The sequence below is a fragment of the Nelumbo lutea genome, chromosome 5 (genome assembly GCF_056320005.1).
Source record: "Nelumbo lutea isolate HS-2025 chromosome 5, American lotus-T2T, whole genome shotgun sequence".
Taxonomy (NCBI): domain Eukaryota; kingdom Viridiplantae; phylum Streptophyta; class Magnoliopsida; order Proteales; family Nelumbonaceae; genus Nelumbo; species Nelumbo lutea.
Window position 1 is genome coordinate 78,741,936 of NC_142688.1, and position 14,062 is coordinate 78,755,997.

General features: G+C 40.6%; 1 protein-coding gene across 9 annotated transcripts in view; it reads left to right on the top strand.

Moving 5' to 3' along the window:
- The window catches only part of LOC148853019 (uncharacterized), a 55,920-nt gene that overhangs the window by 27,606 nt on the left and 14,252 nt on the right, over window positions 1–14,062 (top strand). For all 9 annotated transcript variants that reach the window (XM_088943012.1, XM_088943020.1, XM_088943018.1 and 6 more), the window contains 2 exons: window positions 7,654–7,752; window positions 7,897–8,112. In XM_088943012.1, the coding sequence (XP_088799138.1) occupies window positions 7,654–7,752; window positions 7,897–8,112 (315 nt within the window). The remainder of the gene's footprint in view (window positions 1–7,653; window positions 7,753–7,896; window positions 8,113–14,062) is intronic.

The window sequence follows — 14,062 nt, forward strand, 5'->3', positions numbered from 1 at the left end:
TTACTAAGAAAGATGTCAAGACTAGATAAATTGGAGGAAGAAAATTATTTGTCAAGAGAAGGAAGATGTGAAAGAGAAAGGATTAAGGAGGAATTGGAGAAATTGGTTCATTTTGAAGAGGTAATGTGGATACAAAAATATAAGCATTGTGGCTGTAGGAAGGAGATAAGAATACACTATTTTTTTTTCATGCAGTAGCAAGGGAAAGGAGAAGAAGAAAATTATTTTTTGATTTGAGGAAGGAGAGAAAGTTGTGGATAGTCAAAGGGAGATAGAGGAGGCAATAAAAGAATTTTACAAGGAGTTGTTTAAATCTTCACAGGGTAGAAAATGTTTTTTAGGGACTTGGAATTCAACAAATTAGGGGAGATGATGGAGTGGTTGGAAAGTAAATCTGATGAGGAGGAGGTTCGGGGAGGGGTTAAGTTACTGAAGGGTGATAAGGCTCTGGGGCTATATGGGTTTAATATCTCTTTCTTTAAATCATTTTGGAATATTATTAAAAATGATGTAATAGTTTATGGAGTTTTGTAAAGAAAAGTTAATTGAGAAGAGTGCAAATGCTACTTTTATATCTCTCATTCCCGACGTGGAAGGAGCTTGTAGAGTGAGGGATTTTAGGTCAATATGCTTAATCACAAGCCCATATAAAATTGTAGCAAAGTTCTCCCAAGAAGATTAAGATCGGTTTTCCATGAGATAGTGTGTCCAACTCAGGTGGCTTTTGTGGAGGGGAGACAAATCTTGAATGGTGTGATAATTGCAAGTTTGTTGATGCAAGAATAAGAAATGGAAGGGAAGGGGTGAATTGTAAAATCGATATTGAGAAGGCATATGATCATGTGGAGTGGGGTTTCTTGGAGGAGGTGTTAGAAAGAATGGAGTTTGGGGAAAATGGAGGAGGTTGATTTTTGCTTGTATTTCTACAGTCTCTTTTTCATTGCTGGTGAATGAGGTGTTAATAGATTTCTTCCATGCTTCAAGAGGAATAAGACAAGGGGATCCTCTTTGTCCTATGGGGTTTGTGTATGGAAGGGCATTATGAGCTTTCATGCAGCATTTATAATTTATGTTTCTTTTAAAGTTGGGGATGGAACATATATAAGGTTTTGGGAAGATGATTTCTTGGGGTTTTGGGAGGTTTTGTGAGTTATGTCCAAGGCTTTATAGGTTGAGCGGGAAAAATGTGTCTATTGCTGAATGCTATGACTAGAAGTTCAGGATTGTTATCAGTCTTGAACCCTAATGAATCTCAGGATCGAAGATAAGCAGAAAGAAAGAGGAGAGAAGAGAAAGAGGGAGAAGAAGCAGTAGAACACAAGGGTTGAAAGGCGGACCAGAAGCTTCATATTCTGCCGCCGCCACTTTAATTAATATTTATAGGTTATGCTCATTACATGGAAAGGACAGATCCGTCCTTAGTCTTTACATAACAAATAGAGTAAAACAAAGACCGAAATAAATAACAACTAAAACAACTAAATGACCAATAGCTAACCCTAGGTAGACTAGAATATCTTCTACCCTACGAACACAATGGGACCGTAGCTGTGGGGCCCACTTCAGTGTTCTCTACACTCCCCCTCAAGTTGGGAATAAATGTTTATCATTCCCAACTTGGATAGATCTGCCTCTAGCTTCTTCCGTGATACAACTTTAGTGAGGATATCTGCCAGTTGCATATTGGAGGTGTTGTATGAGAGACATACTTCTTGTGATGAGACCCTCTCTCGTATAAAGTGTCGATCAACTTCAATATGTTTAGTCTTGTCATGCTGCACTGGGTTGTGTGCTATATTAATAGCCGCTTGATTATCACAATACAACATCAGGGGCTTCTCATACTCAACGCCCAACTCCTCAAGTAGTGATCTCAGCCAAAGAATTTCAGCCACTCCATTAGCCATTGACCTATTCTCAGCTTCAGCACTGGATTGAGAGACAACACTTTGTTTCTTACTCCGCCAAGAAACCATGTTACCTCCCACAAGAGCACAATATCCAGAGGTAGACCTTCTGTCATCAACACTCCCAGCCCAATCGGCATCTGTATAGACTTACACCTTCATGTGGTCATTGTTCTTGAACAATATACCTCTACCCGGGCATCTCTTCAAATATGCTAGTATTCTTTCTGCTGCTAGAAGGTGTGTGGTTCTAGGAGAATGCATGTACTGACTGATAACACTAACGGCATAACTGATGTCTGGTCGGGTAAGGCATAGATATAGGAGCTTTCCCACTAACCGCTGGAACATAACTTTGTCTTCAAGCAGCTCCCCACTCTTTGCATTAATCCTGTGGTTCTGTTCAATAGGTGTATCTGCAGGTTTGACACCTAGCTTTCCAGTTTCAGCCAAGAGATCTAACACATATTTCCTCTGAGAGACAAAGATCCCCTGCTTAGATCTAGCAACCTCAATACCCAAAAAATACCGTAGTGTACCTAGATCTTTCACCTCAAACTCTTGATGAAGAAGTTGTTTGAGGGACTCAATCTCATGGTTGTCGTTTCCTGTGACCACAATATCATCAACATAAACTGCAAGTAGTGTCAGTGACGACTCCACCCTCTTGATGAATAATGTATGATCTGACTGGGCTTGTACATAACCGAACTTCCCAAGGGCTAGTCTGAATCTGTCGAACCAAGCTCTAGGTGACTACTTCAAACCATACAAAGCCTTATTGAGCCGACAAACTTTCTTACCTGCCTTTGTATCATAGAATCCAGAAGGCAACTGCATGTAGACCTCTTCCTGCAAGTCCCTGTTCAGGAAAGCATTCTTAACATCCATTTGGTACAAAGGCCAAGTGTAGCTTGCTGCAAGAGATAATAGAACCCGAATGGTGGTCATCTTGGCTATCGGGGCAAATGTCTCCAAGTAATCTATACCATAAGTTTGAGTGAACCCCTTTGCAACTAGCCGAGCTTTGTACCTCTCAATGGAACCATCCGCATTATGCTTCACAGTAAATACCCACCTACATCCAACTGGTTTCTTTCCTTTGGGCAAGTCAACTAGCTCCCAGGTATTATTTTTCAACAGGGCATCCATTTCAACTTGCATTGCACCTCTCCACTCCGGGACTGATAGGGCTTCTTGCACTGTTCTCGGAATAGGGACATCAGCAACAGAGGTGAGATAGGACCTGTAGGAGGGAGATAGGCGATCATAGGACAAAAACTGGGAGATGCAGTGGACTGTAGATGTGGTGCAATGCTGTTTTCCTTTACGGAGGGCAATGGGAAGGTCAAGGTCATCTGCAGAGGGTGAGGTAGCAACAATGGAAGGAGTCTCTGTGGGCCCTGGGATTGTAATATCTGGACTTGGAGCCGTAGAAGAGATTGTAGCTGGCTGGGACTGCTGATGACCAAGATCAATCTGCCTGCATCGCCTATGATAGACTCTCAACTCCCGATCCCTTTGACCACCCTCGCTACTACAGTCCTCATCATCAACTGGAATAGGTAAGGGAACAGCCCCAAAGGTATTAACCCTGTCCTCACTGCACTCCTCCCCCTGAAGAAAAAGACCCAAATCTCCACGCTCACTACTCTCCCCCTGAGGAGAGACCCGAGAATAGTAGGGTGTCTCCTCAAAGAAAGTGACATCCATGGATACAAACTTCTTCCCTGAGACAGGATCATAACAACAATAACCCTTTTGAGTTTGTGCATAACCAAGAAAGATGCATTTGGAGGCCTTGGGTTGAAATTTGGAGTGATTGGGACCAAGAAGCTGAACAAAACAGGTACAACCAAATGTCTTGAGGGGAATAGTGAACAACTCCTCATTGGGGTATAGAAGGGAAAAATGAGGTTTCATATCAAGAACTCGAGAAGGAATTCGATTAATAAGATATACCGCCGTAAGGATAGCATCACCCCAGAAGCGAATAGGGACATTGGAGGTAAACATAATACTTCTAGCCACCTCCAAGATGTGCCTATTCTTCCTCTCTGCAACCCCATTCTGCTGAGGTGTATGAGGACACATGCTCTGGTGGATAACCCCATGATTAAGGAGGTACGATGCCAATGGCTTAGCAAAGTATTCCTTTGTATTATCAGATCTAAGTACTTTTATCCTGGCATCAAAATTGTGTTAGGATCATTTGGTGGAAGTTTTGGGTCAGGACAAGCACCTCATCTCGTGATCGCATAAGATAAACCCATGAAAAACGGGTGTGGTCATCAACAAATAGTAAAAAATACCTATAACCCCCCATAGAAGGAATGTGATATGGCCCCCAAACATTAGTATGCACAATATCAAAAGAACTATTACTCCTTTTATTACTTAATGAATAAGAGTTTCTACAATGTTTAGCCAACTCACAACTTTCACACTTCAACTGAGATAACTCAACAGACTCAAACAAAGTAGGAAACAGACTCTTCAAGGACCAAAAAGATAAATGACCCAATCGGTTATGCCACAACATAACCGGACTCAAAACTTGAGAAACCAGTAACTTCTTATCCACTGACTCTTCCCGACGAGAACTCTCCCCAAGCAGATAGATCCCATTCGTCTCACAGCCAGTCCCAATCACCTTCTTCGTCTCCATGTCCTGAAAAACACATCGGTCAGGAAAGAAAGTTACTGAGCAGTTCAAATGTTTGGTAATGCTACTGACGGAAAGGAGGTTAGTATCCAGTTTAGAAACATGCAAGACAGAGGACAAGGATATAGTATCTGACAGTTTGATGTCACCCTTGCCAGAAATAGGGACAAGAGAGCCATCAGCTATAGATACTTTATCCCTACCAGAAGATAAGTGATAAGTAGTAAACAGAGAGGGCAAGCTGGTCATATGGTCAGATGCACCTGAATCTATTACCCAACACGGTTCAGTTGTACCTGGAGCGGAGGCATGGTAGGCTGAGGCTCGAGTACCTGAGTGTGCAAAGGCCGATGTAGCTGGCGCTGATGATGACTACGGTAACTGAGCTGAACTGCCAACTTCCTTCTCCAATTGTATTAGAGCTGCCCGAACTACAGCTAAGGTCTCTATTGGTGTGCCTCTCGTGCCAGATGAGGATGCTGAATCAGTAGTCGTAGCCACATGAGCATTACTCCTTTTATTTCTCAACTTTGCCGGGACCAAATGTGGATGCAGCTTCCAACATGTTTCTTTTGTGTGTTTAGGTTTCTTGCAATGCTCACACATCACATCCCTTTTATCTTCCTTCTTTCTGTCCCTCTCTGAATCACCCTCTGTTTTGGGTTTGACAGCTACCAAGGCAGGTGTAAGCGGCTGAGGTTGCATCATGACTTTCCTCCTGGTCTCTTCACTGTGCACTAAGGAGTATGCCTGAGAGAGGGTCACACTATCTCTGGTCAAGATCTGCTACCTCACAATATCATATTCTGAATTCAGTCCTGCCAGAAACTCAAACACTCTGTTTGTCTCAATGTGCTTTCTATGTATCTGAGCATCTTTGGGACTCTCCCACTCAAGAGTCTCTAAGTGATCAATCTCATGCCACAGGGATTGCAAGTTAGAGAAATAGACCGACACCGGTTTCTCTCCTTGTTTAAGGGCATTCACCTCACATTTCAACTCATATGCTCTGGCAACATTAAGGGGTTGGGAGTAAGTCTCTTTCATCACATTCCATATCTCCTTGGCTGTCTTTGCCCATAAGTAATTTCGGCTGATATGGGGCTGCATTGAATTATAGAGCCATGTCATAACCAACTCATATGCTCTGGCAACATTAAGGGGTTGGGAGTAAGTCTCTTTCATCACATTCCATATCTCCTTGGCTGTCTTTGCCCATAAGTAATTTCGGCTGATATGGGGCTGCATTGAATTATAGAGCCATGTCATAACCAACTCATATGCTCTGGCAACATTAAGGGGTTGGGAGTAAGTCTCTTTCATCACATTCCATATCTCCTTGGCTGTCTTTGCCCATAAGTAATTTCGGCTGATAGGGTCTCCCTTGGAAGGTTCTGCTACAACTCCCAAGAGATACCCTACTTTGCCCCTTCCCCCAATAGCCATCATGGCTGATTGGGCCCATTCCAAGTAGTTTGATCCATCAAACTTTACGGTTGTAATCTGAAAACCTGTCTCAGAACCACCACCATAACTGCTGTTCCCAAAACTGCTTTCTGCCTGATTCTTAAGCTCCATTTCAGTCAAGAACCAGAAGTATCAAAGATTATGGACTACAGTCAAAACCAGCACTAGAAATCCCAACAACAGTCACAAAATCAGTAGAGAACCAATCTGTACTCACGATAGATGTGCATGAAATATATATAAGACTGATCTGAAATCAATAACCACACACAACAGCAACAGTCCGAACTGTTTTCACCCCTTCAAAAGTGTTTGAAACCCCAAAAAAAGACTGAAACACAGTTTGAAGGGCAATCTGATATGCTGAAGCAAATTCGAGGTTTTAATCAGTCCTAAGAGCCTTATGGATAAGGTTTGTATTAGGGTTAATATGAAACCCTAAAACTGATCAATGTTGAGGAGAATTCTGGGGTTTGCCGCAGGAATAAGATCACAAGTTTCGGCCTAATACTAGGGTTTGCCGTAGGGATAGGACAAAACCCTAGAGAAACCCTAGAGAATAGAGAGATAAAACCCTAGAGTAGTTCGGCCACCCATACTGGATAGGTCCAACCTATCTTTTCTGATGTTACTTCTCTCAGAAAGTAAAAAACTTACAGTAGAATGCAGTTCGCTGCCTACCAAGGTTACCCGAACCCTAGCCTTCTCTGATTCTTCCTGATCACCAACTTGCTACAACAATGATACTTCTTCAAACAACTGCTAATCCTCTGGAGATCTCCAAGAACCAGTGAACGAACTCTGCTTTCTCAGTCTTCCAGCCTTAGATGGTTCTCATGTGGTCGGCTGGACTAGGCTCACATGAGAGAACTTAGCTCTGATACCAACTAGAAGTTCAGGACTGTTATCAGTCTTGAACCCTAATGAATCTCAGGATCGAAGATAAGCAGAAAGAAAGAGGAGAGAAGAGAAAGAGGGAGAAGAAGCAGTAGAACACAAGGGTTGAAAGGAGGAGCAGAAGCTTCATATTCTGCCGCCGCCACTTTAATTAATATTTATAGGTTATGCTCATTACATGGAAAGGACAGATCTGCCCTTAGTCTTTACATAACAAATAGAGTAAAACAAAGACCGAAATAAATAACAACTGAAACAACTAAATGACCAATAGCTAACCCTAGGCAGACTAGAATATCTTCTACCCTACGAACACAGTGGGATCGTAGCTGTGGGGCCCACTTCAGTGTTCTCTACACTATGAAGTGATTCAGGGTGCAGTGGTTTGATGCCCAATGTTTAGAAGACTATTACTAGATTGGGAAGTGGAGGAATGTCTGAGATTGCTTATCTAGGTTGTAGTAATAAGTCCACTGGATAGAAATAAAAGATAACTAGGTCCAAGGTCCACTAACAGCTCAATAACTCATTAGAAAAGACAACCCAATAAAGAGACAAATAAAACAGTAATAACATGTAATAACAGTCTACAGTAGTTTTATCATTTTATTTTTCTTGTTTTAAAGCTCACTTTTCTGCTTTGCCCATGCTCTTTTGCAATTGTTGTGTACTTGTATGTTTTTTCTTACCTAATACTATTGTTTCTTATCCAAGCAGTGGTGTATCTTTACAACAATCTAAGAAGGATGGTAGTATCAATAAAGTGGCAGGGAAGAAGAAGAACAATGAGAAATATGCCACCCAACAGGAAGAGAAGTTAGTTATCTGATCTTCATTTTCTTGTGTTTAGCCTCTCCACTTCGAACATATATATATATATATATATATATATATATATATGCATACGTGTATTATGATTTCATGTTAATGACATTAATAGGTCTCATTCGATTGATACAGAGTAGATGACAGCAATGCTTTCTCACTACCATCCAATGAGGATGCTGACATGGAGAAAGATAAGAAAAAAAGAAGGAAAAAGAAACAAGTTGCCGAGCAGAGTCAGAATATTATTAATGATGGGGCAAACCAATATGAACAATTGGAGACAAAGGTTAAAACCATGAACCAAGAGCATGCTATTGGATATAAATTGTATGAGAAACCCACTAATGGGTAAGGACTTGTTTCTCTTTTTTATGCTTTGTTTCGAAGATAATTAAGATGATTTTTCTATGCACTTTGCATATGTTATTTATGTACATATTTATTTAAGTGACTTGATACTAATAAACAAGTCTGGTTTCACATGCGAGAAACAGCAAAAACTAGAAGATAAAGGATCATTGTGATATGATTTGCCCCTCTTCAAAAATGTGACTTACCATTTGTAGTACAAATCTGATATGATAACAGGAATTGCAAGAAGGGGAAGATTTAGAATAGGGAGATCAAGTAAACAGGTCCAGCAAGGGTAGGGGGAGATCAAAGACACTAAGGAAATTAAACAAGAATTGAATGAAAAAAAACTAACTAAAATCAATAATAGAAGGAAGAACACACACCAAAAGAAGGTGGTGAGTAGGGGATTCTCTAAGAACAGAGATTATGGTTGTGACAGAGCATGCAATTGGGCAAGAGACATGAACATGAGTAGATTAATCATTGAAGGTGATTCAAAGGTAGTGATTGGGTGGTTGCAAGATTCAAAATATCGATATACCCCGAGGTGGGAGTGGTGTATTTGTACTTTGAACCTAACATTCACCAATTTTTTTTTTTCCTTTTAAATTCAGGAGAGGGGTGGGAATAATGTTGTTTGATGATTAAAATAATTGTTTCTTAAAAAATCCTTAAAAGCAACGTATTGGTAACTGGTCAATGCAATGTATTAGCCAATACAGTCTGATACATTGCGAAATTTTGATCCCTGGGTGGTTATCAAATAATGAGACAGCTATATATCAAGAAGTTTAAATGTTTGACTGGGAACACTCTAGTAAAAAAAGGTCTACCAATTACATGGCTGATGCACTAACAAAACAAAGGGTGGGTAGAAATCAGTTGTATTGGGGTTAAAGTGTAAGTAAAATAAAAGGGGAGAGGTAGTAGTGACCATCCTTTATAAAGTATGTATATAAGCTTTAAATCTAATCATTATCAACATTTTCATTATCATCAGTCTTGTTGTTGTTTGTGAGAACAGAATTGAGAAGAACATTGGTAGGCATGAACATCTTGTCCATCTTTTTACAAATTTAACTCTTAAATAAAAGGACTAAATTACCCTTGCCACTAGTACACCAATAAAACTGTAAAAGAAACTAAAACAGTCAGCATTCTTCTGCCCCCTTTCTTTTCCTTTTATGGGAAAAACAGGGGATCTTCCTCTTCTCTTTTTCATTTCTTTCTTCCCTTTGACCTTTGTTTTTTATTTGCATATCAGAAGCCATAATAAAAATGGTGAATAAGGCGGTGGAGGGAGGCTTCCTTGAAGGTTTCAAGGTGGGAGAGGAAGTTGAGGTAGCCTTACTGCAGCAAGCAGATTAATGTTTTAATACTTGGACCGAAATGAAAACCGGAATGCTCTCTAGGTCATGGTTTTACTAGTTAACCAGGTGGCTTGCCTGTCCAACCGCCAAAACCGTCCAGTTTGGGTAAAGTCTTAAAACACTGATGCGGATGATACTTTTTTCTTTGCCAATGCCTCTCAAGAACATAATGAAACAATTAGAATGATTCTAATTTGGTTTGAAGTGGTCTTTGGACTTAAAGTTAATTAACATGCATAAAAGTGAATAATTGGTAGTGGGGGATTGTCATAATTTAGACATGTTGGCGGGTAAAGTGGGTTGCAAAGTTGGGAAATTGCTGACAATGCATTTGGGAATGCCACTTGGAGAGAAATGCATATGCTTCCTGGAAATCAAGATATTTGTCTAAGGGTGGAAAACTAACACTATTTTTTTATGATAATCTACAAAAACTTGCCATTCAGGAGTGTTGAAGATTAATTAGTTTTATGATATTTTTCTGAGTAGATGTTTTATGTTAGTTAGATAGGAGGTGGGGACCACAGTAGTTATGTGAGTCCAAAATTTTTTATGTTTTTTGAGTGTTATATATGCTGTTTTATGTTTTGCCACCCTATAAGGGCATAGTTGTCTTTGTATTGTTCTATTATTTTAGTATAAATAATAAGTGAAGGGGGCGGCCAGATTATTGCTCTCTTTTCTTTCAACTTCTCTTCTTCTTTTCTTCTCCTTTCTTCTCTCTTCAAGAAACTACTTTCTTTCATATTTTTTAATTCAGCAGACTTCTACTAGGTATCAGAGCATCAGCTAGGGTTTCTTGAAACATTCTCATGCAGCCCTAGATCAGTCGACTGCATGAAGTAGTAAAGGGCTGATAGATCTGCTATAGATTGCCTAGTTCTTGGAGTTTTTGGTGGAATCTAGACATCAGGAAGGCGATCTACTGTTCGACATCAAAATCAGGAAGAACTGGAGTACGAGGAAGAGTCCCAGAAAAACTGAACTCTTTGTTTTTTATCTGATCTTGGGCACCCAGGTATTGTTAGTTTTCTTTTGATTTTTTGAAGAGGGTGGTTTGGTTTCTGAAATTTTCTAGGCCTCCCGGAGTGATCAATTCACTTTTCTCTCTGTTGGGAGGCGTGGGGAGGAGAGAGATTTCCCTCCAGCTAGGGTTCTCTTCTTCCGGAAGGGCTGGTTTCTGTGTGTGTGGTATTAAATTATTTTTTGAAGGTCTCCAATCTATTCTTTTCTTACTGTTGAACTGTTAGAAGTAAAATGGAGAGTTGGAATACTGAGATGAAATCTACTAGTACTTTGGGATTGGGTGTTGGAGGTAGTAGTGATATTTTTGGATCCGAGACCATTACTACAATAAAACTTGATGGTACAAATTATTTGGAGTGGGCACAATCAGCTAAGATGGCTATTAGTGCCCGTGGAAATATAGGGTATCTCATTGGGGAGGAGAAGAAACCTGATACAGACTCTTCCCGATGGGTGCAAGAGAATTACATGGTAATGTCTTGGCTGTGTAATTCTATGTTACCTCATATTGCAAAAAATTTCCTATGGGCTAATATTGCTAAGGAGATTTGGGATGGAATGACTGAAACCTACTCTCATAAGCAAAATGAAACCAGAGCCTATCAGTTAAGAAATCAGGTGATAAGTATGAAACAGGGAGAAAAACCTCTTGCTGTGTATTTCACCATGCTGAAAACCCTATGGTAGGAAATAGATCACTTAGAAATTGTGGTATGGGAAAGTGTAAATGATGTAACAACTTATCACAAACTGGTAGAGAGGAATATGGTTTTTGAGTTTTTGGCAGGGCTGAACCCTGAATTTGACATTGCTAGGCAGCATATTCTTTCTAAGGAGGGTGTGACACTCTCTCAGGCCTATGCTTTTGTCTCTAGAGAGGAGAGTAGGAGGAATGTAATGCTGAGACAGCTTGGGATTGACCATTCGGCTATGGTTGGTACAACAAAACCTAAGCCGAAAGGAGACAGGGGGAGTAGTGAGACTAGAAGGGAAGATAAGAAGGACTTGGTGTGTGATTATTGCAAGAAGCCTAAGCATACCAGGGACACTTGTTGGAAGCTTCATCCAAATCTTATGTCTGCTCGAATAAGAAGCAAGAAGGGAAATGCAAATGTAGCCACTACAGGAGACTCTTCAGCCCCTCTCTCCCAAACTGATTGGGAATCCATTGCAGTAGCAGCAGTGAGAATATAATTAGAGAGGTTTGGACAATTTATGAGTAAAAAAGATTCACCCAGCTCTAGCCTTCTGCCAATTACACCACTTCCTTTGCACATACAGGTAGTTCATATGCAACTGCGAATCTTGCATCCACTTCAGGTAAGGAGGGACTTCCCTGGATTATAGACTCAGGAGCATTTGAGCATATGACTAATGCCCCTACCATTTTCAGTTCCTATCAGTCGTGCTCTGGTAGAGACAGCGTCTCTACACTAGATGGTTCACATATGCTCATTGCTGGGAAGGGGACAGTTAGAGTGACTAATGATATAACTCTGTCATCGGTTTTACATGTCCTTAGACTTCATACCAACCTACTATTTGTTAGTTCTTTGACAAAAAATTTGAATTGTTCTGTGACCTTTCTTCCTGTAATTGTGTTTTGTAGGATCTGGAGTCAAAGAAGATGATTGGGAGTGGTCGTGAGGTGAATGAAGTCTACCTTCTGGATGAGATTCCGAGACATCAGGGCCATCATGTTAGCAGCAGCAGTAGTAGTGGGTCTGAGTCAGTAAACCAGATTATGCTTTGGCACAATCGCTTGGGACATCTTTCTTTTAATTCTTTGAAATGTCTTTTCCCAAAGTTGTTTGAGTCTATTCAATTATCTACTTTGGAGTGTGAGAGTTGTCAGTTAGGAAAGCATTGTAGACAGTCTTTTAAACCAAGTAATAAAAGAAGTACTTCTATTTTTAATATTGTTCACACTGATGTATGGGGGCCATATGAAATTCCTTCCATGGGAGGATTCCGTTACTTTCTCTTGTTTGTGGATGATTATACACGATATTTTTGGATATATTTGATGAGATTCCGTTACTTTCTCTTGTTCACACTAAGGTTTTTAGATCAAATAATGCCAGAGAGTACTTTGAGAAGGACCTAACCACGTATCTCTTAGAATATGGTGTAGTTCATCAGAGCAGTTGTGCATATACACCGCAACAGAATGGAGTTGCTGAGAGGAAAAACAGACACATTGTGGAGGTGGCAAGGAGTCTTATGGTGTGTGCTTCAGTTCCTGTGCAATTCTGGGGAGATGTAGTTCTTACAGATGTACATGTGATTAACCGTGTTCCTTTACGGACTTTGGGGTTTAAGGTGCCATTTAACCTCATTTTTCCAGATGGAGAGATATTTCATATACCTCTGAGGGTTTTTGGTTGTGTTTCTTTTGTTCACATTCTTGGCCCTCATCGCAAGAAATTGGATCCTAAGGCCAAGAAATGTTTTTTTCTTGGGTATGCTCAAAACCAAAAGGGGTATTGCTGTTATGACCGAGTGTCGAGGAGTAGATTTGTCACTATGGATGTTACCTTTTTTGAATCTACATTCTTCTCGAGTGGTTCTCCTCCGGGGGAGAGTTTTGGGGAGGAGAACTCACAATCTGTTCCTCTTCCTGTTTCTATGGTGCCTCCACCAGTTCAGCCACCACCTGCACCATCAGTTCAGCCAGCACCTGCACCTCCAGTTTCATTACCTGAGCCACTACAGGCAGCCTCATAGCAATATCAGCGCCGGCAGATGATGGTTGACTCCACACATCCTCGACCCACACCACTCTCTGTCAGTCCTTCTAAAACTCCAAATTCGGCAGATACAGTTCCAAGTATTCCTCTTGAGCCTGTTATGTTTTCTGATGATAATGTTTCTATCCCTAACACCATTGTTGCAGCTGATCCCACTGACCTTGATCTTCCTGTTTGCCAAACTGAATCTGTTGAGAGAGCTGAGAAGAAGAAGAAGAGGAAGAAGAAGAGAGGAGAGATTGATGAGTTTGAATCGCACTGTTCACTAGCCGTCACTAAAATAAGTGTATTACAATTTACATGGAAGGACCAGGATTTCCCTGATTAGTGATGGGGCACCCAGTCTAATAAAACACAAGATACAATTAGGCCCAGATACTAAGGCCCATTAACTAGAGACTCTAATACCTAGCCCAAACAAGATAATAACAACATATCAACCAAACCAACACTCCCCCTCAAGCTAAGCATGGATGTCAATCATGTTTAGCTTGCCCAGTAAGTCCGAAAATTTCATTGTGGTTAGCCCTTTAGTTAAAACATCTGCAATTTGCATCTCTGAGGGAGTGTAAGGAATACAAAGTTCTCCTGTGACTATTCTTTCTCTAACAAAATGGCGGTCTATCTCAATATGTTTTGTTCTATCATGTTGCACTGGGTTATTTGCAATGTTGATAGCAACCTTGTTGTCGTAGTACAACTTGAGAGGACTCTCAGTCTTCACACCCAGTTCACCAAGAAGAATTTTAGTCCACAACAGTTTTGCAACACCATGGGCCATAGCCCGATATTCTGCCT